General features: G+C 43.6%; 1 protein-coding gene across 2 annotated transcripts in view; it reads left to right on the forward strand.

The window, feature by feature from the left end:
* Positions 1 to 445: 445 nt before the first annotated feature.
* NOX4 (NADPH oxidase 4) overlaps positions 446 to 27,054 on the forward strand; it is a 699,867-nt gene continuing 673,258 nt past the window's right edge. Inside the window, exons 1-2 of one of the 2 annotated variants that reach the window (XM_085623140.1) lie at positions 446 to 788; positions 1,532 to 1,624. In XM_085623140.1, coding sequence (XP_085479266.1) covers positions 1,616 to 1,624 — 9 coding nt within the window. In that variant the 5' untranslated portion in view covers positions 446 to 788; positions 1,532 to 1,615. The remainder of the gene's footprint in view (positions 789 to 1,531; positions 1,625 to 27,054) is intronic. The other variant, XM_085623139.1, reaches the window with a different exon arrangement.

Genomic DNA, 27,054 nt, shown 5'->3' on the forward strand with positions numbered 1-27,054 from the left:
CGAAAACAACATTTGTCGCTAGAATTGTGCTCTGCTTTCACATTTCGATGTAACATGCAAAAGAGACTTGACACGAGTTCTACACACGTCCCAGCCCAGCTGTGCTTCTGCATAATGAGTTTACAGCACCACAGCCCCCTGACAGCCGCTTCCTCCCCCTACATCTGGAAGCGTTAGGAGAGGGTTACAGTCAGTTTAGGAAACTAGTTGTGCACGCTGTTGCTTTCAATAAGAGTGGTAAAGGTGATCCGACATCCTAATACATAAAATAGAACACCCCTTCAAATGTATTACATACAACATGTACGCACACTATTTTGAAACCTTGTTTTTTGGACTAATGTAACATTCTTTAAGGGCTGATGAGGTACAGCGGGCCGTGTTTTGCCCGCTCTGGATGCTGTCACTCACGTTTGGTTGGGGGGGGGGGGGGGGAGAGAAATTTGATGCCGGCGTTTCCTGTGACTCAGCTGTGCCTCGCGCAGCCTGCAGGGACAACTTCACTCCTAAACAAAGGAGTTCGCGGGACACCAGCACGCACGGGCTTCAAGGGGACGCTGCAAAACTGCGGACAAAATGCAAACATGAGCATCAAAGGGGTCCGCGGAGGCAGCGCGGCGTCCCCAGCCTCCCTGCGAGGAAACCTTTGAACTTCCATGAAAAGGGCACCCCCTGGTGCTGGCTGTACCGTGGTGAGGAGGGGTGTTCCGGCGAGCAGCATGTCCGTCCACTGGAAGAGCTGGCTTTCCAACGAGGGGGCAAAGCATCTGTTTTTGGTAAAGTGATTTGTGAGTGGAGTTAAATTGGGCGAAGCCTTGGTTGTCGTGCTAGCTGTTTTATTTAAATAACTTGTTAGGTGGCTGTGCTGGGGCGCGCGCACCATTACACCGGGCGAACATCTGAAATCTGCAAGTTTGCATGTATGTCGCCTCTCCTGTACATCGGCATGGTTTTGTTTGCAAGTGGCCACTTCATAAAACGTCGTATTTTGGAAACGAGATGATCACTTAAGATCCGGCTTTGGTTGTCCAAACTGGGTACGAGTATACAATCAAATTAAGTGCCTCTATCCTTTCTCACAGATGCCAAGTGCTCCCGCATCCGGTCAGAGCAGGAGCATGCTCTGACAATGCAGCGCGTCACGCATTTTATGTTTCTTATTTTTTATTTGGCCAAACTAACAGTTTAAAGCCAAACTACAAGCCCCAGAATGCATCTTTTTCAGTGTTGTTTCGCTTTTAAGAGTGGGATTTCTTTAATACACGTCTACAATGATGGAAGCAAATCCCAGAATACAAATATCTGATTTTCTGCATTCTGGTACTTGAAGTTTCGTCCATTATAAGTACTGATTAACAGTCCCAAATTGCAAACTGTAGTGAATAAAAAATCCAGAACTGGCCGAATTTGCCTCTTGTAGCTAAACATGTAAATGGCTGATGTTAATTATAAAATAAATGTGTTTTTTCATTTTCCGTTTGACTTGACACTGTAGTTCTGGATTCCTACAGCCCTGTTCTCTTCCTTGCAGGTTTTCTGGCTGGCGCTCAATCTATGGCTCTTCTGTGGGAGTTTCCTCTATTACAGTGGACCCCAGTATTACTATCTGCTGCAGATGATAGGGGTAAGTCATGCTCCACACCGGGGGCGTGAATGAGAATTGCAGAGGAGGGGTTATTTCACATTAATTGAAATATTGCATGATAAACAGCTGTGTGGTGAAAAAAGGACACTTATCTGTGGGCAGGACACCCTTTTAAACTAAAAAATGAAGATAATGACAAGTGGAAGGTGATAAAAGTAGAACTCCTTTCTACTCCCACAATAACAATGGGAAAAGAGAACATGACTGCAATGTGTTTTCGTTTCTCACTAGAAGCGAATCTGACACTCAAAAATGTAAACTTGTGTAAACGTTGGGCACTCATCTTTAGGTATTCCAAGTTTTTTGTCCTGAGCTGCGCCCTCAGGGCAGCACTTTTCTCCCATTCAAAATTACTACTTTTCAACCCTTCCTGAAAATAGGTGGGGAATATATATATATATTTTTGAGTTTTATATAGCGCTGGCTAGACCCGAAGTTATCAGAGCGCTTTGCATGTTATGAGATTATATTTACAAGATGTGTATGAGGGGATTCATGCCTTGCAGTGTGATCGAGTGTAAGGGTGGGAGCAGTGGGGTTTTTACTGGTGCTTACTAGACTATGGCGTGTGACAGGAGAGGAAGGAGCGGTGGATTGAGTGGCAGAGGAAACCAGAGGTTTGACTGTTAAAGGAGGGATGACTGTTAAAGGAGAAGGGTAGGTGGGAGGGTTGGAAGCAATGTTCCCTCTAATTATTTTCCTCTGTGTGCGGTAGAATAAGGTCTCTGTGCGCTGCAGCCAAGGCTATGTGCACCAAGAACCTGACCGCGCATGTAGACCAGGGCTTTGAGTGGGATGAAAATACTCGGGAATCTTTCAAAAGGGTGTAACTGATGTAATTAAGGGTGTGGCTTAAAAGCAATTAAGCTAAAAATATGTGCATTGCATAGTGTGCCACCCTACTGATATTTTGCTGCTTCTGTCATTGGATCCAGATATATAATACAAGTAACATTACACCTACAAGAAGCCAAGACTATTGGCTTTGTCAATGGTTGTTTTTTGCATCAAGTTGTATGTAATATTGAAAATGCTTCCGCTCTTGTGGTTGGGGTTGTGGCTTAATGCTCGAGCTGTCGATTTAGGAGATGGGTTTTTAGTCTCGGGTCAGCCTAACATCCTGTGATTCTGGGCAAATCAATTATTCTCCCCATGAATGCAAAAAAAATATAATAATAAATCATGTAAAGTGCTCCAATACTTTTGGGTTGAGTTTGCACTATATAAAAACTTGCTGCATTTCTTTTGTAAATGCGGGGTAACAGATGGAGAAAGAATGAGGAAAATAGAGGGAAAGAGAAAGGGAAATATAGAAAATATGAAAAGAAGGAAGAAACTGCAACAAGAAGGAGAGGTCAATAAAAGGATGGATACAAAGGTGAAAGGTTTGAGAGATGGAAGAGTAAAGTTATATTTGCATGGGTGGGTGCACATAAGAATGGATTGAAGGATGAATGTTTGGATAGATGGATGGAAACATGGATGGAAGGGTGAAAGGATGGGTGGTTGATAAAAGGTGGGTGAAATGATGGATGGATGGATGGGTGGATGGATAGATGGATGGATGGAATGGTAAAGGAAGGATGGATGGATTAGATGAAAAGACAGACAGACGGATGGGAGCATGAATAGACAGGTGAAATGGACGCTGGATGAAAGGCTTAAAGGGTGGAGAGATTAATAAATAGGACCTCTTCTAGGTAGGACAGACCTTACTAGCTTGACTCTCCTGATGGCATTTGAGGTACCGATCGAATTGGGGGGGGGGGGGGGGGGTATTTTAGTTTGCTTTTTGCCTACCCCTGTGTCCACAATAACTCTTCGACAACAGCTAAAGGCTGTCTATAGGTGAGACCTGGAAACGCGCCTGGTTAGGGAAAGGTTTAAAGTTAGTGGCCCCTAAGCCCAAGGGCATGAGGCCATCTCTCTTTTACTACCAGATGACGGTTTTGGGAGTAAATCATTTAAATGTAAGGGGGTATTGGTTCTAATCTTGTGGAATGATTACTTCTGGCTTTTTCTTATGAATCATATGGCAATAAAAACACTAACTTATTATTTATGTCTTTTGAACTTTTAAACAAAACAACCGAGGGGATGAAGGAAAGGCAATGTCTTTCGGATGTACAACACATGGAGCTTTTAGAGAAATGCATAGCTGACAACTTACGCAGCTCTCTGGTTCTTCTACATGCGCCGCTGTAACATGGTGTTTACTCCTACGTGTGATACTGGAACCATTTGACAAACCTTCATTTCACACATTCCCCTCCGCTTCCTCTTATCTTGAATGTTGGTGCGATAACTCTATCTGGCTCTGTGAATTGAATGACGTTAAATTCACTTACGAGTTTGATGAAGTGAGTGTATAGTGCTTTTTGAAGAAATTGGTTTTGAGCTTTTTCTGCATTCGGCATGGGTCATCTGGATTTACATGGACGTTGCATGTGAATTATGTGGGCATTTGTGAAAGTAGTTCTGTTAATCACAGCACCCGTCATGCACTGCAATTAACAGGAATGCTTTCACAAATGCCCACAATCAGCCCACAGCCTCTCTCTATTGAAAAAAGACGTGCAGCAAGTCCAAAAGCACGACGTGTGCTTTACACGTCGTGCTTTTGGACTTGCTGCATTTTTAATGGATCCCGGCTGCGGCTGATTGTGGGCCTTTGTGAAAGGATTCCTGTTAATCACAGCGCCCGTCATGCGCTGCAAATAACAGGAATATTTTCACAATGGTCCACCACCATCCTGCAGGTCTGTGCCTCCAGCTGGGTGGGACCTCCAGGGCATCTCTGCCTCACTCTTGCAGATCTCTATCTCCCGTGGGGCTTTAGTGTATCTGGGCCTCCTTCCAGGCAGCGTTTTTTTCCACTGAGACTGTTCCCAGCTGACTTCAGGCAGTGCTGCTGTGTCACACAGATGCCCTCAGAAGATGCACTCACCCCCAGGGAGTCTCACTGAAGTCCAAAGCACCTGTGCCAGTCAGTGCCAATGTCCTTCTCTCCATCACCCTCTCTGGTTCTTTCCAGATGGACTCAGTTCTATTCCCTGGTAGTAGGGCAGGCTTGTTGTGCTAGGGCACAGCTGGGGCTGCCATTGCTGCGAAGGAGAGCGCCCAAAGCCTGTGTCAGCACACTGGCAATAGAGGCTTGTGCATACACTGGCAATAGAGGCTTGTCCATGCCACCAGCTCTTTAAGAGTGGGCAAAGGGCTACGTTATGACACAATGAATTGCCAATTAAGTTTTGATAAAGAGGGTGAAGCAAGTTCAACTCCACCAATGACCGGGTGCATGACCCTAGCACGCGTAGGGAGTCCTCTGCACTGGGGTATCACGACAGGTTCGGACTACCAGCCAAGGCTGGTTTGTGCCCTCCCTGGGCTGTTGTTTTATTTCCACCGTTAACACTCTTGGGTCACTTCCCTGGTCTTGCTTCACCTGCTCCGCCGTATGTGTAAAAAAATCATCTACACTTTATTTAGAGACGTAGTTTCCTGCTGTCCCTCCACTCACCCGGAAGTAAAGGTTAATAAGGCTTACGTGCACTTCTTAGTATTCTCCGGTGCAGGCCCTTCGTCTCACAGGGGTGTTTCTGAGAGATTATATTCACAGCTATTTTACCGACCTGCTCTCCAACCCGGAAACTATACCCGTATTTCTGTTTATCATGCTGCTGGAGAAATAACACCCTTACCAAACAAAGCAACAACGCAAACTCTTTTATTTCTCATAGCCATGTCACTGCCCTTGGAATTTCCAATGACTTCCCCCTCCCCCCTCCACCCCCTCCCACCCTACCCGTGGCCTGTTTTGGATCGCAATTGGGCCACTATGTAAAAACCCCAGGTTTCTTAACCAACCCCCCAGTCCCCCAACTTTTTTGCACTGTTAAAATGTGTACGAAAAATAATAATTAACATGCCTAATCTCGGCCCGAATCTTAAATATTGTTAGATATTTACAACTGCTTTATGGGCGGTGGGTTGTCTTGTTCAGACTGAGGAGGTCGGGGGTCAAGGGTCACAGTTATCAGGATGGCGAAGCAGCACGAGCGGACTTGCACCTCGCCAGGTACTCAGCCATTAGCCTCCACCCGAGGCGCCCGGCATTAGCAATGCATGAGACCGTTTTGGGTTTCTGGTGGCCGGGCATTCACTGGACTGTGCTGAGGGGGCCCCCTGGAACTTGGGGGGCCCCCCGCAATGTGGGGGCCGCGGGAGGCCTGTGTTACGCCACTGCCCACAATCAGCACCGAACCACGCTCTATTTAGAAAAGAAATGAAGCAAGTCTGAAAGCATGACGTTTAAAGCACACGTTGTGCTTTTGGACTTGCTGCATGTCTTTTCTCAATAGAGAGAGACTGCGGGCTGATTGTGGGCATTTGTGAAAGTATTCCTGTTAATTGCAGCGCATGACGGGCGCTGGGATTAACAGGAATACTTTCACAAAGGCCACAGGCAACTGGTAAATTGACGTTTTTCGCCGCTCGCATTTTAAAAGCGGGCGGCGGCGAGAACATGTGCGCACTTCACACGGGACACTGCGTGCTCGGTGCCTTAAAGGTGCGCAGGTGCGCATGCACGCACGTCGGAGGGAACCCTGGTTGGGAGTATGGCCAGCATGTTTTAATGGGGTGAGAAGTGACAAGAAGTATCGATCAAAGATGGTGAGGTGCTGGTCTGATGCTTGGATTAGTATGTTGCGCATTCTGAACATAGAAATGGGGATCTCCCCACTAAAGCTTTGGGTGGGGGTGGATGCGAGTTTAGTTCCATATGGAATTTTCATTGTTTTTGAGATATGAATGCGGAGAAGGAAAATGTTTCTCCATTTTTTTTAGGGCGTTTGGAGTAGAGGATGAGGTCAGTTTTCAGAGTGCCGTTGTTGGCTCTGTAGTAGGTATCCGCAATTAGTCTTTCTGGGAGTTGCTTGAGAAGGTTGTGTTGGGAATTATTTGAAATGTTTTATATACATATTTTATGCTCCAAGAGTTGGGGTCGTATCTCTCAAGGGCAGAGTTGGGAAGAGTGGGGAAGGAGTAGGACGTCATTCAGATTTCCTTGCAATCAGGTTCAACTCATGATGAGGTGGGGTGCTGTGGGTTAAGTGACTAGGTATGCGATCTGTGTTCTGGGGGATCATGTTGAGTTAGGCTTCGAGGGGCTCTACTAGGGTTCTGTTGTGAGTTGTGGGGTGGGCTGTCAGCTAAAGTATGTAGGAGTAGTACATGCAGTGGAACTTAGACTATAGCTTTCAGTTAAAAATGTGTAGGTGTTGTGTTAGTCTCCTTGTTTCTACATGAAGGGGGGAGGTGTCTTCCTCCCGGTATAAAATTGACTCCTGGGCCAAGAAACAAGTCTATAACTATCCACAAATACTTCAGGGCCGGAGCTAGAATAGTAAATAAGCCTCCTGAAATATTTGGAGGAAAGTTTATCTTTTTCCAAATATTCTAGGACTGCAGTTAAAATCGTACATTTGACCTTCCAGTTTCCGCCATGCACACTGTTGCCCTGAGGGCACACTTCAGGGCCCAGATCCATGCCTGAGTGTTTTGCTTTGCATTCTGGGAGTAGTAGTCCAGTTTAGCAAATTACAAAATCATGCAAGGGGTTGAAAAAATTGAGAACTTTGTCAACCTAAACTACCATATTTTTTAACTCAAACTTTAGTGGACGTATATCTTTAAGATGTGTTAATATATTTGTTTATCTTTTTAAATTGATTTGGTCAGAATATGAGTCTTCCAGAACCTTTTACTGTTATTGTTAGGTGACAACTTGCAAAATACAAAGTCTGTCATTTACATGGCCTTTTGGTATCCAAACAGGGGATTTGTAAAACCTACACATTAAATAAATAAAAAAATTCAGTTTCATGTGCTTTTAACTTAAAATCTCAAAAGTATGGTGGCAATATTTTTTTGTTTTACCTTGACACAATCCACAGACCCAGGGCATGCATTTTATCATTGAAGAATTACAAACAAGCATTTGTTATTTAATGTAATACTTTCATTAACAGTTCATGTGTGGTGCATTAAGTACCAAACATGACAATAACAATAATGATGCCACATAATAAGAATTGACCACATTCAGACCACAAATTTGAAAACAGGAATGGCATTTCCCAAAAACTAACCAAAGTGCTCAGCTTATGTTATTGGCTTAAGTGTAGCGCACCTCATGCCACTGGTGTGACTTAACACAACTCAGAAGTTTCATCAGTCTGAGCACTTTATACAGAGACCCGAATCTGATTCAGCTTTTTGTTATGTTTTATGGTATTGACGACCAGTTATTTTCCCAGTCTGGTGGCTCGGTTCCATTCCTTGAGCTATGGGTATCTGATTTTAGTGTGCAGTGGCTGAGGTCAGAGGGGTAACCTTTTGGTAACTTACCTGATAGAATGGAGGCAGGGTCTGACTGGGACAGAAAATAGGCTTGGACACCAAAATAAAAGTAGCTCCATTAGCAAATCGCATATCTAAAAATGTGGCCTATATTTGAAAATAGTGTCAGTTTTGAACTTGTAAGGACACACTCTATGTGTTTTGCAAGGAATGGGGTAAACTCATGGATTTGTTCTTGCTGCACACAGGCGTGTGATAATAGTACGGAAATCAACAGTAAAAACAGTCCCACAAGACTATAAACCAGGCCCATAAACAGCTTAAAAATAGGTCCATGCACTGACCTTTCAGACCACCCCTTTAGGCGCAGCCAGATTTCCCTGTAGGCCAGTCCGACCCTCAGAGAGGACATGTCCCAGCTGGTTAGTGAGGAGAGCTGTTGGGGACCATGGTAGCCAAAAATATGGTGTATCTAGTCTGTGTCGGATGTGTGCTCAGTGTGATTTTTGAGGATTGTGGTATATTGTGGAAAGAAGTGCTTTTGTGAAACTGCCCATAGTCCATTTTGGACCTCGTTAGTTGCCAGAGTTACTGATCCTGGGGTACCGGTAGAGGTGGGCAAGCAACTGAAAGCTGAAACCAGAAGAATGGCACTGGCGCAGCTCGAGGTCCTCTTAGAACCTCAAGCCCAAAACTAGCCAAGCTTTCACAGGAGGTAATGTGGCCTAGTAGCTACAGTTGCCAACCATGCAACATGGAAACCCTGCTTGATTCTCAGCTCCGCATCCTGTGAATCCTGACAAATCCCCTCTACCAAAAAACAAAACAAGCATTGGCATAGCCAATAGGTCTCGCCTTTGGGACCTTATAAGTGTTTAGCCATGTAACAGTTGCATAACTAAATACTTATAAGGTCCCAAAAGCGAGACCTATTGGCTATGCAAAGCGGCCGTGAGGCTGCGAAAGTGAAAGTGATCGCGATCCCGATCACACATCAAAACGGCCGCGAAAGTGAAAGTAATTGCGGTAAAGTGCGGCGCTCGCGCACATGCACTGTAGCTCTAGGCTTGCCTGGTAGCACTTTTTGGAGCCCTCTCAATAAGTCTCGCCAGACCAGCGCATGCGCTGGGTCAGGCGAGACCTAAAAAACAAAAAGGGCATAACAAAGATGTGTCTGTTGTTAAGGGCTCTCATTACTTTGGCAGGGTTCAGGCTACGTAATATTGGCAAAAATAAAATGTTAATTCTACTGTTCGCCGACGCTCTAATCTCATTCTCCAAAAATTATGGAAAAAGCATTAACATTTGATGTCAATAAGAGATAGCCAGAGAGGGTGAGGCTTAATGGCTAGAGCGGTCGACCTCTAAGCTGGGGAATCGGGTTCGAGTCTCGGCAGGGACGCTGAACATCATGTGATTCTGGGCAAATCACTTAATCTCCACATGCCTACCAAAAATGAATGTGTTCGTATGTAACGTAACTAGTGCACATGTAAAACGCTCTGATACCTAGGGTCCAGTTTAAGCTATATAAAAGCCTACAAAAAAAAAAACTGAGCAAAAAAAATATTGCACAGTGTGAAACTGGAAAATCTGGGATTATTTCCAGCTTCCATGCTTAACCAAATTGTGTGATCCTAGGCTACTTTATTTCAACAAGCCTCCTTTTTGGTTTATTATCACATGTGAGAATACCTTTAAATACATGAGTTCAGGCTGTGCACTGTACACCAACCTCAATTATGTTTGTTTTAATAGCCTTAAATGTTGCTCCACATGTAATAAATGCCTAGACTACAAGTAGAGTACACATGGCAACGTACTTGCCTCTTAGTTTTATATTAGCACTGTCATCAGGGTGAGGCAACAATGGTTTTCAATCAATTGGGATTTATAAAGCGTGGCTCATCACCCAATAGGGTATCTAAGCCATTGAAGGCCCAGAGCCTTAGTTGAGCAGCTTGGTCTTGAGGGCCATTTGGAATTCCAGAAGTGAGGAGATTATCCATAGGGAGGCTGTTCCAGGTCTTTGCTGCGATGTGGGAGAAGAAGTGTCCTCCAATTCTGATTCAGTAGATGTGGGTAGTATGAGCAAGGGAATGGTAGGTGGTACTATTCTCGATGGTTAGTGGAAGTTCAGGTGGCGGTTAATGGAGGCAGATCCCTGGCTGCATAGAGTCTTGTGTGCATGGGTCAGTGTAGTGTTATAGGCACTCGCATATGTTGAGACCATGCGATGACTTTTGACTACCATTGTTTTGATGGGCTCTCAATGTTTTAATTCACTACATCATTCGTTGTGCACTTGCATTTTAACTTGTGATTTCATTTTGTGTCTTCTTAAAGCTGCAGAGTAGGAGTGTTTCAAACTAGCCTTGTCTGAACAGAATGTGTGGGATGTGCGTTTGAAAGCATGAGAGAGAGAAATGTGTGGAATGTACTTCTCTGTCTCAGAGTGTAGTGTTATAGGCAGTGGTTCCCAAATGTACATTATGTTGTATATTGGGGAGTTTAATTAAGTTTTTACTTTTGGCTTTGACATACCCTCATGCCCACTTGAAGTCTGACTCCTGAGTTTTGCCCACACAAGCAGGCCTCCAGGTTACTCATGGTTAATTAGGTTATTCACGTTTAAGATTGTTTTCCTCTATGAAGGTTTTTTTATACTTTCTGAAATGTTTTGTTCTTTCTCAAACCGGTGTAAGATAAGGGAAACGGGTAGTGTGGAAGCGCAGAACAATATGTGAGAAATCCTTTGCATTTGGAATGCTTGTGGTAGATTGCCCAACTCTGGTAAGCTTCCTTGGCGCAGAGGAGGTCTTTTCATAAACTTCAAGTGGATTGATAATATGATAAAACTGTGGTCTCTTGACCTGGGAAAATTGGGTTCTCTTCCTAAGGGATGGATGTGTCCGCTCAGTGTTGCATTTTCTGGCTTGAGAAGTCTCTTGGCCCCAGGCTTGTCATTTGGGAGCCCCATGTCTTGTGTGGGCCAAGATGAAGCTATTCCATCCGGTGAGGTATTTTTTCTGATTACTGGTATTCTTATGTGTGAGAGTGTCTGTGTGCACATTCAGGTATTCACTGCTTCTTGTTTATTGGCATTCATTTATATGTGTGTTATAATCAGCTGATGTATTCTGTATGTATATTTTATATGTTTCCATGCTTTCATTTGACAGGATATATTTCTTGTGTTTGATTACCTGCATTTAGAGCCTATTTCTTGTAGTGGTCGTCCAGTATCATTATTATTATTATTATTATTATTATTATTATTATTATTATTATTATTATTATTACTTGCTTGTGATCTATTTCTTTTGCATTTGATTTATGAATATTCCGTTATAATAATTTGCTTATGTTTTTCTCCATTATTATTATTTGACTTGAGTACTCATTATTTGCGTGTTTCACCATAATTATCTGCTTGTGCTTTATCTCATGCATTTGAATTTGTGAGAGATATATATATACACATACATAAATTTATATATTGTGATACATATATGTATCGCAATATGATCAAGGCCGTGGAGACACGGCCGAAACGCGTCATGCTCACTGCAATGCAATAAAGCACTTCATTTTGAAAAGCACAAAGTGGTCCGTACCTGGTTTGTTCCAAGGATTTGGATTTCGGGACTGTGGTTTGAGATATATATATCCGATGAAGGCCAATGGTGGCCGAAATGCATTATGCCGAATTCATTTGATTAAAGTGTTTTATGACTGTCCCCCGTGTGGCCTCTACTCTTTCCTTGGGAGGAGGTGTTTGGAGATTTTCACCGTTGCCAGCAACGTGATTTGGAGGCCCCAGCTGCGCAAGTTGGCTACGGCCCTTTACTGGCAGCTGCTACGGCAGAATCTGTGTGGGTCCCGAGGTATCGGGAAGTCCGAGGCCCGCCTCTACCTCCAGAAGCATTTGGATGGCAGTAAGATGTAGGGCGGGATGTATTCCACACTCCTGCCCCTGCCTGTAAGATGACCTGGAACGCGGGGCTGCAGCGGTGTTTGGGGACTTACAGAGACACCGCGGAACAACTCAAACAGGACATAGGCATGTTGTCACACCGTTGATTGTCCTGCAACTACCGCCATTCCACTACGGACAGTATATCCCCCCTGCAGCACCTACCTGATGCATTCTGGGTCCTGCAGTTTCTACAAATTGCGGTGTTGGTGAGCATACACAGGGGAAAGGGGGCGGAGCAGATCCCCACCTATGGGGAAGCGGCAGGCCATTTAAATTTGGAGTTTCAAAGCCGCCTGAACATTAAATGCATCCGATGAAGGCCAATGGTGGCCGAAATGCATTATGCCGAATTCATTCGATTAAAGTGTTTTCTGACTGTCCCCCGTGTGGCCTCTACTCTTTCCTTGGGAGGAGGTGTTTGGATATATATATATATATATATATATATATATATATATATATATATATATATATATATATATGCAATGATGCAATCCTTGGCTAAGGAAAGCTCGGACTCTCCAATTCTTGACAATGATTGTGAACAACTTGAAGGGATTAACACGGGATTGGCGGCTGCCAGTCCGTTTCGCCCTCCTTCTTGTTTTTACCCAATGATGCCTAAAGATTCTGTAGATGTCTTTAGTGACATGGTAATTGATGACTTGAAAAAATTAAATTTGTTGACTCACTCTAAATGTGGTAAAATTAATTGGAAATTGAGGAATTATTGGGCATTAATCAAAAAGATTCGTGATAATGGTCAGATTGTGGTCATGGGTGCTGACAAGGGAGGGAACATAGTTTTATGGCCTAAACTTGATTATCTCCAGGAGGCACAACGCCACTTATCGGATACTGATTGCTATTGCAAAGTAGGTCGAGACTATCTTACACAAATCAAAAAAACTGTCTCCTCCCTGTTGGCACAATGGAAAAGAATGGGGCTTCTTTCCAAAAATGAGTATTTATTTCTTAAGAATGATTATCCAACTACAGCCACCCTTTACTTTATTCCTAAGGTTCATAAGGAAATTCACCCTATACCTGGCAGACCCATCATCTCTGCCAGGAAGAGCCTTTTGGAAGCCATGTCTAAGTATGTTGACTATTTTCTTCAGTCACATATGATTGCTTTGCCGTCCTTCATTAAGGACACTGGCGATTTTTTAAAGAAAATACAAGAAGTTCATTGGCAACCGAATTTCATGTTGATCACGCTAGACATTGCTTCCCTCTATACGAGCATAGTACACTCACAAGGGTTGAAGGCTATAGAGTACTTTTTGGGCTTTCGCTCCATTAACTTCAAAGAGCACAATGATATGCTTCTTCAAATGATTGACCTTTGCCTCAATAACAATGTATTTCTCTTCAATAAAGTATATACAAACAACTCAGGGGCGTGGCTATGGGGGCATGTTTTTCCCCAACCTATGCCTGCCTTTTGGTGGGTTGGTGGGAGGAACATGTCCTCCGAGCCACACACAAGAACATGTGGGATGCACATATTCGATACTATGGCAGGTACATAGACGATATTTTTATCGTTTGGGAAGGATCTAAAGAGGAGGCTTTCTCTTTTGTGAATTCAATCAACACCAACACTATGAATTTACAGTTTACGGCGAACATCAGCAACGAGAGGGTGGAATTTTTTGATGTGGAGGTCTTTATTTTAGACAACCACATAGAAACCAAATTGCATAGAAAAAGCACGGCTGGAAATTCCATCTTACATGCCAGCAGTGCTCATCCACCCCATCTCATATACAGCATACCTTATGGGGAATTTCTTCGCCTACGGCGCATTTGCAGCCGCCAATCTGACCTTGAACAATGTCAGAAGGAAGCCTTTGATCGATTCCTTGCCCGAGGTTACAATCAACTTAACCTCAAAAGAGCACTTGATAAAGCTAATCTTTGCTCACGTGAATCCTGCTTTCCCACTGAACAACCCCACACCACATCTCTTGGGAGTGCAGTAACGAATGAGGTTACGCAACCTACAAGACTAATTACCACTTTTTGCAAACAACATAAGAAATTCCGTGGTATCATTTACAAACATTGGCCCATTGTTCTGACTGACATGACCCTCAAATTTTTGTTGCCTGATTTACCTAACATCACATTCAGAAGAGCACCCTCTATGAGGGATGCCTTAGTTAAATCTAACCCTGAAGTCACGGAAACAGTCACTTGGTTATCACGTTCTGGCTTTTTCAAATGCACTTCATGCCGTGCTTGTAAATTTGGAACAAATGTTTCTGAATACACCACAGCGTTCAGTAACATTCCTGTACAAATAAAACATCATTACACTTGTCGTACGGACTATGCAGTTTATGTGCTTGAATGCACTTGTCATCTTAGGTATGTGGGCAGTACCAAATTACCGGTTTTCAATCGCATTTTGCAACATCTTCGTGCGATTGTTAACTCGGATTCCACATATCCCGTTGCCCGACATTTTAAAGCCATCCATTCCAATAAAGTCAGTGACTTGAAATATTTTGTCATTGGGGCAGTGCCCCCTTTAATCCGTGGGGGCAACAGAGAGAAACAACTTCGTCAGCTAGAATCCTCCTTCATCCTATTACTTGACACTAAAATGCCAAATGGGATGAATACGAGTGAGGACCTGCATAACTTCTTGTAAATATTTTATAAAATCTGTTTCTGATCCTTTGGATGTTTTCTTATGCGGATGTGCTAAAAACTTTTTGATTAGTCACTTACACATCTAGTTGTTTTATGCTTCTCTGGCAGTTTCAATATCAATTCTATTTTCTTAGGATTATTTTTCTTTATTGTCTTTTGCTTTGCCTCATTTTCTTTTTCCTTTCTTTTCACCGTTTTTTATTACTTTGATTCTCTTTTACCCCTTAAAATCTTTATATTTTATGATTTTAAGTAATTATTGTTTACTTAATTTTTCATTCAGAGAATATGAGCATGAAACTATGTTATTATTAATCAATGAACCGTGGATCTTGTGATTTAGTACATTTTAATCTTGATTGAGATTTATTACTGTATTCAATTAATTCTGGGGCACTTGCCAGATATTTTTTGTACAGTCAATGTATGCTCAGTATTATGATTTGTACTATTCTTTGTGATTTGTTGGAGTGTTGAACTCTTTGAAATGAATTCACGATAGTTTCATGGTGATTCCTCAGTTCTCTAGTATTTTGTTTATTTTCATTGAGCACGAAAGAATTGATTGGGTGTTACTATCTTTTTAAAGGAAGGTCCGGTCTCAGCGCGTCATGTGATCAAGATCGCGGAGGCGATCGAAACGCGTCTGAGGCGGACACTTGTCTGACTAAATGGAATAAATCAGAAATTAAACTTTAAACTGCTTGGCATATCTTCTTTGGACAACAGCAACGTGTATGGTTCGAGGTCCGTACCTGTTTTCTAGACTCCCCAGCTCGGATTGGGAGTTCAGGACTTGTCTTCATATATATATATATATATATATATATATATATATATATATATCCAACGTCTTGAGAAGCTTCAGCGTTTGTTGGATAAAATATATATATATATATATATCACTTAAAAAACCATAGGTTTCACACACGTTATAGTTAGGAATTAGCATTTAAAAAACCTTGCAAATTCACTTAAAAAACCATAGGTTTCACACATGTTATTGTTAGCTGGACATTTCCCTCGTAAAAAAACAATGAAATTCCCCCGTTATAGTTAGTGCAGGCAACTATAAGTCACGTGACCGCAATCCTCTGCTGATGACGTCAGATATTACATCACTGTATTTAGACACCTATTTACCCATGTCTTCTTCCATTAATCTTTAGCTATACATATATTACAAATATTTATTTTTCAGAAAGACACATATGTAATCAGTGATGTAATATCTGACGTCATCAGCAGAGGATTGCGGTTGCGCGAGTTATAGTTGCCTGCACTAACTATAACGGGGGAATTTCATTGGTTTTTTACGAGGGAAATGTCCAGCTAACTATAACATGTGTGAAACCTATGGTTTTTTAAGTCAATTTGCAAGGTTTTTTAAATGCTAATTCCAAACTATAACGTGTGTGAAACCTATGGTTTTTTTAAGTGAATTTGTATGGTTTTTTAAATGCTAAGTTATGTATTTATTAATATATATTTTTTTTCAGGTTTTTCACCGTGCGCGCACCGTGCGCGCACGCTGCGCTTCACGCACCGTGCGCGCTATGTGGGCGCTCGGTGCGCTTCGTGCACTAGCGCCACGATGCGTTGTGCGTGCCGTGCGCGCACGGTGCGCGCACCCCGCGCTTTTTCGATAAATAAAAAAAAAAAATTTCACCCTTGGGGGTCCTTCAGTGACCCCCTGACAAAGGCTAGGGGGTCAGGAAATGTCCACCCTGCCCCCTTTTCATGTTCTCCACCTTTGTTTTTCACTGCCTCAGACTGCGAGAGACAAAATGGCGGCCGACACTTCCTGATTTCGATCGATTCGAATGTTTACTGACATCTAACAACCAATCAGAATTGCGCTCGCGCACGTCACCGTGCGCGCACCGTGCGCGCATTTTGCGCGCCTATAGATATGTATGTACTTTTACCTGCAATTTTCTCAGGAACTAATGCACAGATTGACTCCAGTTATGCAAAAGGCACATCCCTGACCTGAGGACTACCTCTTTGCCAAATTTAAAGTAATTCTGTTCAGCCGTTTGGGCTGTACCTTGTACTAAAGGTCCCTATGGAAAATTGCATGGGAAAAACGCGTTTTGGGACCCCCCTTTTTTCTCAGCCCCCGCTTGACGAATCCCCGCGAGACTTTCAGGGTAGGAGCGGAGCGTAGCGCCCCACCTATTTTGAAAATTTCGCGAGGATTCATCAATCAGCGCCAAAGTTATTCCAAATAGAATGTTGCGGATTTCCTATGGAAACACGGTCCTAACTATAACTATCTACTGGCGACCGCCAGTAGATTATATATACGAGTTGTTTGACCTGTTTTCATTTTACATCTTGAAAAGTCTTCTTGTCAGAGAGTGTTGCATGAATAAAACCCCACGCTTTGTTCTGAAAACTGTCTCTTGATGTGCCTCATTTGGTGAGGGTAGAGCCCCTTTCCAGGTGTTTTCTTGTTTTATCAATTGCCTCTGCTAGAGAGTGCTGAATTACTTTTATTTGGTAGTGTAAGCAATACAGTTACCAGCTTGAAGTGGCATCTCTTTTGTGCGGGGAGCCAGTGGAGTTTCCTGAGGAGAGGTGTGATGTGAGTTATCGGGGAAGGGCAAGGATGAGTCTGGCTGCGGCGTTCTGTATGGTCAGCAGTCTCTGTAGAAGGGGTGTGGTGATTCCTACATAAAGGGCATTGCCGTAGTCTAGTTGACTGGTGATGAGGGCTTGTGTCATGGTGCATCTCTTGTGTAGGGGTAGCCACTTGAAAGTCTTGCCTAGCATGTGCAGAGTGAGGAAGCAGGCATAGGAGACTGTGTTTATCTGTGATTTCATGGGGAGCTTTTTGTGAATGATGATAACAAGGTTTCTGGCATGGTTGGAGGAGTGGGTGTGGGTACTAGGTCTGATGGCTATCAGAAGTCTTTCTATGTGTTGCTGCTGTTGCCAAAGATCAGTACTTCTGTCTTGTTTGTGTTCAGCTCAAGGCAGTTGTTTTTTATCCAGTCGGCAACGTTTGGCATGCCTCTGTGGAAGTGGTTCTGGTGGTGGTGGAGTCATCGGTGAGTGAGAGGATGAGTTGGGGGTCATCTGCATAGGAAATTATGTTGAGACCGTGGGGTCTGACGATGTTGGCCAGCGGAGTTATGTATGCATTAAGGGCATGGGGCTGAGGGATGAACCCTGGGGGACACCGCAGGTGATCTCCTTGTATTCTGAGGTGAAAGGTGGGATGTGGATCCTCTGAGTTCTTCCGGTGAGGACGGAGGTGATCCTTCTGAGTGTGTCCCTTTGGATGCCGATGCGCTGGAGCCTTTAGATGAGTGTGTGGTGGGATACGGTGTCGAAGTCTTCAGGGTAGTCGAGGAGTATCAAAGCTGTTGTTTTTACACGGCTGAGGAGGGTTCGGATGTCATCAGTAGCTGCGATCAAGGTGGTTTTGGTGCTTTGATTGCTGCAGAAGCTGGATTGGGAGGCATTGAGTAGCTGGTTCTACACCAGGTGTCTCATGAGTTGAATGTCGATGATCTTTTCCAGTACCTTCACTGTGAATGGGAGCAGGGAGATTGGGCGGTAGTTTTTGAGTTCGCTGTGGTCAGCTGAGGGGTTTTTGAGTAGTGGTATGACTTCGGCATGTTTCCAGGTGTCGGGAAATGATGCTGTGGTGATAGAGGTTTTTGAGTAGGGTGGTGAGTTCTTGGCTGATCCTTTGGTTACCGAGGTTTAAGATATGGTCTGGCATGGGTCTGTGAGAGCTCCCGTGTGTATGGATTTCATGGTAGGGGTGGCACCCTGGGTGGAGAGGATGTTCCAGGTGCTCAGTGTGGGGTTTGTGTCCATTACGGTGGTGGCGTATCTTTTGAGGAAGTCTGTGGATGTTGGTTGGGGTTTGAAGTTTCTGCATATAGTGGCGATCTTGTCATGAAAGAAGAGGGCGAAGTTGTCGCACAGCTTCTGTGAGGGTGTGATGTTGTTTTTGCTGGGTGCCAGGTTGGAGAATTCCTTAACAATGTTGAAAAGTTCCTTGGTGGAGCATTTAGACAGCATGCTGGGACTTGTAGTGTGTGACAAAGTTTTTTTCAAACCCTCCAGTGGGTGATGCATGTAAATCCTTTGTTTGTTCTTTATTTATTGTGTCCATATTCAAATAGTTTATTTTCGCTCACCACTGCTCTCTTGCAATCCTACTCTCTAGGTTGCTGGAGTACCATGGTTTTGTTGTGTGCGGCAAAGGCTGTCTTCTTTGTTGCACTCATCAGGTGGTGGTAGATGTTGAGCGAGGTCTTGAAGGCTGCCCTGTGGGAGGTATCCTTCTTCTTCTCCATCTCCTCTCCAACTGTTTGCTGTCTCGTTTCACTGTTCTGAGTTCTTGGGTGTACCAGCTTGCCTTTTTGGAGGATTTTCTCTGGATGTTGCTATTGATGGGGATGATGCTGTCTGCGTAATTGGTGATCTAGACATTGAAATTTTTCACTCCCTGTTCGAGGTTGGTGGCAGCAGCAGGATTGGAGGTGCTGAGGGCATTCGCCCAGCTGCTCTCTGAGAATGTATTCCACCTCCAGTGGGGGACATTGGTCATCTTGGGGGCGGCGATGCAGGTACTAAAGATGCTGAAGTGAACGATAAAGTGATCAGGCCATGTGAGTTCTGTGACATGGGTGTATTTGATGTGGTTGCTGGAGATGAAATTTCAATGTATGTTTAAAACTGCTTTGAGAAGTATTTATTAAAAGTGACAGAGATATAATCTGATGTATAAGGTGGAACACTTCCGCATGTTAAGGATATACACCTCTTTGAATTTTGAGGAGGCTTTATCATATTTTTTACATATTGTTACTTGCTAAATAGTTTCAAGGGTTGGTTCATGCACAGGCTCTTAGAGCCGTAGCCAACCCGCACTGTCATGTGCTCTCAACAGTGTAATTGAGTAATGACCTTGAATTCCAGCATCAAGTGTCACGTTTGAAGCAAGGCATTGGTGAGGAAGCTTCTTAAATATCCTTGCATATTCAAGAACCAAAGGTGTGTGATCAACGAGCATGTTCAAGAATTGCGCCTGCATTTCCAGGGGGGTTATGTGGGGGAGATGTAGGCTTTGATGATGAACAGTTCCAGAACACGCTGCACAGTCAAACCCCACTGCTTTACATTCACTTTTGCGGATTTAAAAATCAGATTGCATGTTCAAGGATCCACATAACCATTGCTGATAATGATTCTCTAATAAGCAGGTGCACTTGAGAGCTGGAGGTGTATTACCACCCATGTACATTCAGAAATAATGCATTGTAGTTGAGAATGTGCTTACCTGTTGGTTTAGACGTGGTTCTCTAATGTGCATGCACATATATGTGTATGTATGTGTGTGTGCATATGTGTGTATATATATATATATATATATATATATATATATACGCTCACATACATACGTATATATACACACATATATATATATATATATATATACACACACATATACACACATACATATATACACACAAATATATATATACATGTGTGTGTGTATATATATACACATATATATATACACACACATATATATACACATATATGTATGTGTGTGTGTATATATGTATATGTGTGTGTGTATGTATGTATGTATGTATATATATATATATATATATATATATATATATATATATATATATATATATATTGTACAACACTTAATTCACACTGCACTCTCGTGGGCTCTGAGATACAATTTTATTAAATCAACATATTCTATTCCACCAACCCGGTTCTGCCATTGCGGCCTTGATCACGGTGGCAAGTCTGAAAACAATTATGTTGTTAATTGTACTCCCTTTTATCCTTTAGTGGGAATGCTGGTACTTGTAGTGTTAATCACTTTAACCTCGAAGCAGTTTCTGGGTTTCTATCACAGTTCAATAAAAACACAGTTCGTATTTGATTATAGTACGAGCATTGCTTTAAGTTATTTCATTTTAAAATTACCAGTGCTCTGATCCGGCAGGTCATAATTGTTTAACTCTATCAGGCATGGTTTCTATAAAGCTCACGCACCCCTACATTCTCAGGGTCGCATCGGTACACACTAAGGCGCTTTTCAAGTAGTTGTTCTTCCGGGCTGGTATAGTCTTCCATGTTTGTACACATGAAATAACATTGAAGACTATACCAGCCCGGAAATGCAAGTACTTCAAAAGTGCCTTTTTAGGTCTCGGCTAGCGTGGGCTGCTCGCATGCGCAGTCTCGCTGGCGCGATTTAATGTTTTTAGGTATATTCTGTAAGGGGCTTTAAGCCCCGCCCCTCTTTTCCATTGGCTGGCGTCACCGTTTATGCTAAACGGTGGCCAGCCATTGGAAAAGAGCTTGTTGTGACGTTTTCCTTTGGCTTTTTGAGCCATCCCATTTGGACGGCCTCGCCTGCTTTCCTTCTGAAGTAAAAGGTTTCTATCTTTATGGGGCCAAACACATGGCCCCATAAAGATAAGAAACCTTTTACTTCAGAAGGAAAGCAGGCGAGGCCGTCAAAGTGGGACGGGCGAAAAAGCCAAAAGTCTATGTCATGGCGAGCGCTTGTTTTAAAGCTGTTGTAGTAAGTCCCGTGAGTGAAGTGTCAGAGGTCCCTGTGATCAGAGCGCTTGTGATCGGAGGGTTTGGTGTTGATTTATTCTCATCTCCTACTCAAATAACCGTACAATGTCCTGTGCAACCGAAGGGCTTGCTATTTAAAAACCCCATTAGTAAAGTAGCCGCCTCAGTGAATGTTTTATAATGTAAACATGTTTATTGCAAATGTGCGGCAGCCAAGTTTAGACACCTGCATTTGATTTGATTTAATTTTGTGGCATCTGCTTGCATTGCACAAAGAGAAGCAACGAAAGCCCCGCCTGTTGGGTTTGTCAATGCTTGATATGTTTGTGATTTTAAGGGCGCACAACTGAGTGAGAGCTGTAGGGGCCCATGAGCTGTGTGTCCCCCCCTCTCCCTCACACTGGACAGAGCGCACGTCTATGAGGCTGGCAGGACAAGCGCTGTCTGCTCCGGCTTCTTGGCGCTACATTTGCAGTTTTCTATAGCGCGACCTCGACCCGAGGGTATCGGAGCGCTTTACATGAGCACCAGTTGTGTTACACGAGAACACATTCATCTTTGCTCGGCGGGGGGGGGGGGGGAATAGGTGATTTGGCCAGAATCACAGGATGTTTAGAGTCTTTGCCGAGACTCGAACCTACCCGATCCTCCGCTCCGAAGTTATCCGCTCTGGGTGTTAGGCCACATCCTCCCCAGGTGCCTGTGCGGCTGAACTCTGCTGCCACGAGGCGCTCTCTTACACCAGGATGTAGAAACCACTGCAGACCAGGCGTTAACCAAGCGGTGAGGGCAAGAACAGGGGCTGTGGGCATGAGAGCACTGTCCGGCGCCCCTGCCACTGCCCACCCTTGAAGAATAGAGTGAGTGCCCCCACCCCCCTGTTGACGGTCCCTGGTGATGGAGGGCAGAGGTCAGGGCTGCAGAGCGCCTCCTGCTGGGACACGTTACAAACTGGACAGAGGGCACGTCTATGAGGCTGGCAGGACAAGCGCTGTCTGCTCCTGCTTCATGGCGCTACATTTGCAGTTTTCTATAGCGTGACCTCGACCCGAGGGTATCGGAGCGCTATACATGAGCACCAGTTGTGTTACACGAGGACACATTCATCTTTGCTTGGCAGGGGGGGAATAGGTGAATTGGCGGGAATCACAGGATGTTTAGAGTCATTGCCGAGACTCGAACCTATCCGATCCTCCGCTCCGAAGTTGTCCGCTCTGGGTGTTAGGCCACATCCTCCCCAGGTGCCTGTGCGGCTGAACTCTGCTGCCACGAGGCGCTCTCTTGCACCAGGATGTAGAAACCACTGCAGGCCAGGCGTTAACCAAGCGGTGAGGGCAAGAACAGGGGCTGTGGGCATGAGAGCACTGTCCGGCGCCCCTGCCACTGCCCACCCTTGAAGAATAGAGTGAGTGCCCCCACCCCCCTGTTGACGGTCCCTGGTGATGGAGGGCAGAGGTCAGGGCTGCAGAGCGCCTCCTGCTGGGACACGTTACAAACTGGATAGAGCGCATGTCTATGAGGCTGGCAGGACAAGCGCTGTCTGCTCCTGCTTCATGGCGCTACATTTGCAGTTTTCTATAGCGTGACCTCCACCCGAGGGTATCGGAGCGCTATACATGAGCACCAGTTGTGTTACACGAGGACACATTCATCTTTGCCCGGCAGGGGGGAATAGGTGAATTGGCGGGAATCACAGGATGTTTAGAGTCATTGCCGAGACTCGAACCTATCCGTTTCTCCGCTCCGAAGTCGTCCGCTCTGGGTGTTAGGCCACATCCTCCCCAGGTGCCTGTGCAGCTGAACTCTGCTGCCACGAGGCGCTCTCTTGCACCTGGATGTAGAAACCACTGCAGACCAGGCAGTCTGTTGTTGATAGATGCTGAATAGGGAGATAGAGATGGTGAGGTGGTCTGGTCCGGAGCATGTGTGGTTTGCGTTCGATTGCTGGTGCTGTTGAGAAGACGAGGTCATAGTTGTGGCGTTTGAAGCGTGTTGGTTGAGCGATGTGTTGTATCGTGTTGACTGTGTCAATGAGGTAGGTGAGGGTGTCTCTTGTGTTTTTGAGCTTTGGTTTTCTGGGAAGGTGAAGTTACCCAAGAGGGTGGTGTGGGTGTGTCTGAAAGATGAGGTGGTGAGACCACCCGAGAATTGATCAATTATGATCTCATACGCCCAAGGAGGCTTTGGCGTTGAGTGTTACTTGCATAAGGTGCAGGACCAGGATGATTAAGGATGATAGTGAAGCCTCCTCCCTTCTTTTGTGCAGAGTCCACACGATGGCTGCTGTAGCCTGTGTGTAGATGGTTCCTAGGATGTGTGATTATGTGGGTGTGCACCATGTTTTTGTGATGAGGAGGGTGTCAAGCTTGTCATAGCTGATGCGATCTGCGACGTCTGGTGCATGGAGTATGCTGAGTGAGAGTTAATGAGCATGAGTTGGAATGTGTGTTCTGTAGTTAAAGAGGTGTGTGCAGTAGTTAGTGGGGCGTGTACAAGGTTGTGTATGTGTAGCGTCAAGGCTATGCGAGTTTCTGGCTTGTCTGTATCTCGGTGTGGGGGTTGATGGTATGCGGGGCTGGGTGACGCACAGGGGTTTCTGGCACAAACAGTCAGTGCTTTTGTCTGAGTCCGCGCTTATCTGGGGTGCCCAGGGGAGTTGACTGAAGTAAGGAGAAGACAGGAAGTGATGTCACTTCCTGTACAGGTGAATGATGGCAAGTGAAGTGATCTCCTCTTGTTGGCTTCTCCTTTTCAAGTTGGTTTTGGTGGGATGCCAGTAATGTTGCTTGCTGAGGAGATTAGTGATGGGTCATTTCTTATGTGGTGCCTCTGTGCAAGATAAACCTCTCTTTAAAGTTTATAATCAGTACTGTCAATTGTAAGCAAGTGGAGAGCCAATTGCTCCTATAAACTTCTTAGCTGAGGCATTTGGGCATCAAATACTGTTTTTAGGTCGAGCCTGGGCAGTACATGCGCTGCTCTGCGAGGCATGCTGTATTCAGGTATGGACTTGAAGCTCCACCCACTCTCTGCCCATATTTTTTATTGGCTTGTGTCATTGTCCACAAACTACCTTTCTTAAGTATGAGTGAAGTGCTAACAAAGTGTGAGCCTTTGTTTTCCCTGCTGCATTTGCATCAGGTGTGAGGCTCCTGACTGCTCCCAACCAAGAGACTCGAACAAAAGGAGGCCTACACACTTACCTATATACATGCATACATATATATGAATATATATAAAGATATATATGTATACATATGTCAATATATATATGCATATATCTTTCCACATATATATGCATATATATAGATATAAATGTATACATATGTCAATATATATATATATATATATATACATATATCTTTCCACATATATATGCACATATATACATATATGTATACACTAAATAACAACATTACAAATGCAACAGGTCTCGCATTTGTGAACGTTGAAGCAATTTTATTAAAGATATCACTATATATACATATATCCATCCCAATATCACTAAAATATGCTTTTATACATGTATGGATCTGTATATATATGCACACTATGCTATTATATACCTATATACATAAATAGACCAACATGTATATGCACATATATACACATACAATACATCTGCATATCTAAATAACGAAACCTCTAAATGCATGCATAAATATGCATATTATGTACATTGAAAACTGCTAACACAATAATAAAAACACTTCTAAAAAGAAACACCATTTGCTAAAAAAAATGCTCTAACTTGGACAAAGACGAGACCTGTTGCATTTTTAATGCTTGTTGTGTTTCCCAGCGATGGAAGAAATGCCAGGGACAGCCTCACAAAGGATGGTGATGGGATATCCCTTGCACACCGATGCTACTCTGAGAATGTATGGGTTCGTGAGGTTTGTGAAAACCATGCCTCATAGAGTTAAACAATTATGACCTGGAAATTCAGTTAAATGGAGAAACCCCTCCTTTTCAACGCCTAGAATTGGGTACTCATCAGGTCACAAAAAAAGAAAGCACAATGCAGAAGGCACCTCAAAGACCAAGATGGTGGCAACAAATGCTGTTTTTTCACACTCGGTTAGTTAATAGATAAAAATGATATATGAATGAAGGCAGAGGGCCCAACAACCATGTGCGTCTGTGTTCGTTCACAGCTGAAATGTGAAACAATTTGCGAAATAGCTGAAGGTAAATGGGCCGTTATTGAATGGTCTGGTATCAGGAGAGGTACTGACATTAACTTCAGAAACTGTATGTAGGTCAAGTGTTCTGAACTTATCACTGGAAACAGATTATTAGGAATGGTCAAATCATGGAAGAACTGCAAACTAGAATATTAGAAAATGCTTTCCGCTGGGACGCTTAACCAATACAAAGAATGCACCGAATGCTGTCAATATCACTGCAGACAAAAAGGGGAAGAGCAAACGAAAATTGCATTTGGTTGATAAAATGCCTAAGACATTCTAGGTTGGGTCATGTACAGGGGCACATAACCAATGTCAAATTGGCATATAGAAAGTCAATTGGTCGTGGCAATGAACCTATTGGGTTTGCCAGTGCTTTTTTTGTTGTTGCTTTATTTACTGCCCAAAAAAAAAGTGCATGTATGACAGCTATCTTGGAACAGGTTTTAAAACTCTTCTAAGTGCATTAAGAGAGGGTTGCCATGAAGAGGGTGCACATTTACAACAGCCATTGTTGAATGCTGTTGGAATGTTTTATCAAATGGTGTTCAAACCTGGCGACCACAAATGTGTGTGCTTCTACGGTGGCCATCTTTGAATGTACTTTTTTTTGTGTATCTGTGGCGGCCATCTTTGAACTGGATTTGTTAAATGGAAACAAAACAATTTAAGGTGCCCACCGCGCATGGACACAAATCACCATTTTGAAATGGTAAATGAAACATTTTAAGATGGCTTCCTGTGAATAGCATGGCAGGTGTTAAAAAGTAAGAAGGGAAGAGAGGACGCAGAGAGCAGGAGAGAAAATTGTCCTTCGGATTCACTTCAAAGCAAGGTCTCATGTCAGCAATAGCAAGAGAAGTTATTCAGTCACAGCACTGTGTGACCGAAATGCTCCTGGTCAGCACAAACACAAAATGAGAGCGTAAAACATTCAAATCAGGAGCAGGGAAGTGGGACAGATAGAAAAGGCATCCAATAATGATCAAGGTGCTGGCTCTAGGTATATGTAATGTATTAGAAACATCCGATGTTGCCAAGTTTAAACTAAAGCTGTCTGTAGCCGGGACCTCCTGAGGCTCCGGAGGAACATCATGAGCCTATCGGTGACTGTCCCTCCAGTTAAAACAGAGAAGAGCTCCAGTTTATATGATGATTGTGAAATGATCAGAAAAAACGAGTGTGGTACGGGAGAAGCCAGAGGGAAACTCAGCCAGTACTGTTAACAGTTCACAAGTATCCCCATCCATTTCTGAAATCTCTATCAGTATGTCTAAATAAGACACATTAATAAAACAAGAACATGCTAATAGATCTGACATGTTTGCCATAAGAAAACAATAATCAGAGTTTAGGTAATGAACGGGAAAGATGGTAACCCACCAGGAGAAGCATTAAAAAGTGTTGTAAAAAATCACAAAACAAATTCTCCACAGTAGCAAAAAACAAAGATCCACTGTGAGGGATGAATAGTAGTGTAAAAAGGTAGACATGGAGAAAAGACTTATCAAAGTCCATTATCATTTCATTAAGCTTTATATTCAATGGTACTAAAATAATGTCTATGTGGGGGATTTGTAGAGCACACTGTTACTCCAGGGAGTGTCCTGGCGCTGAAAGCTGAAGGGTAGCAG

Source organism: Triturus cristatus, chromosome 8, assembly GCF_964204655.1.
Source record: "Triturus cristatus chromosome 8, aTriCri1.1, whole genome shotgun sequence".
Taxonomy (NCBI): domain Eukaryota; kingdom Metazoa; phylum Chordata; class Amphibia; order Caudata; family Salamandridae; genus Triturus; species Triturus cristatus.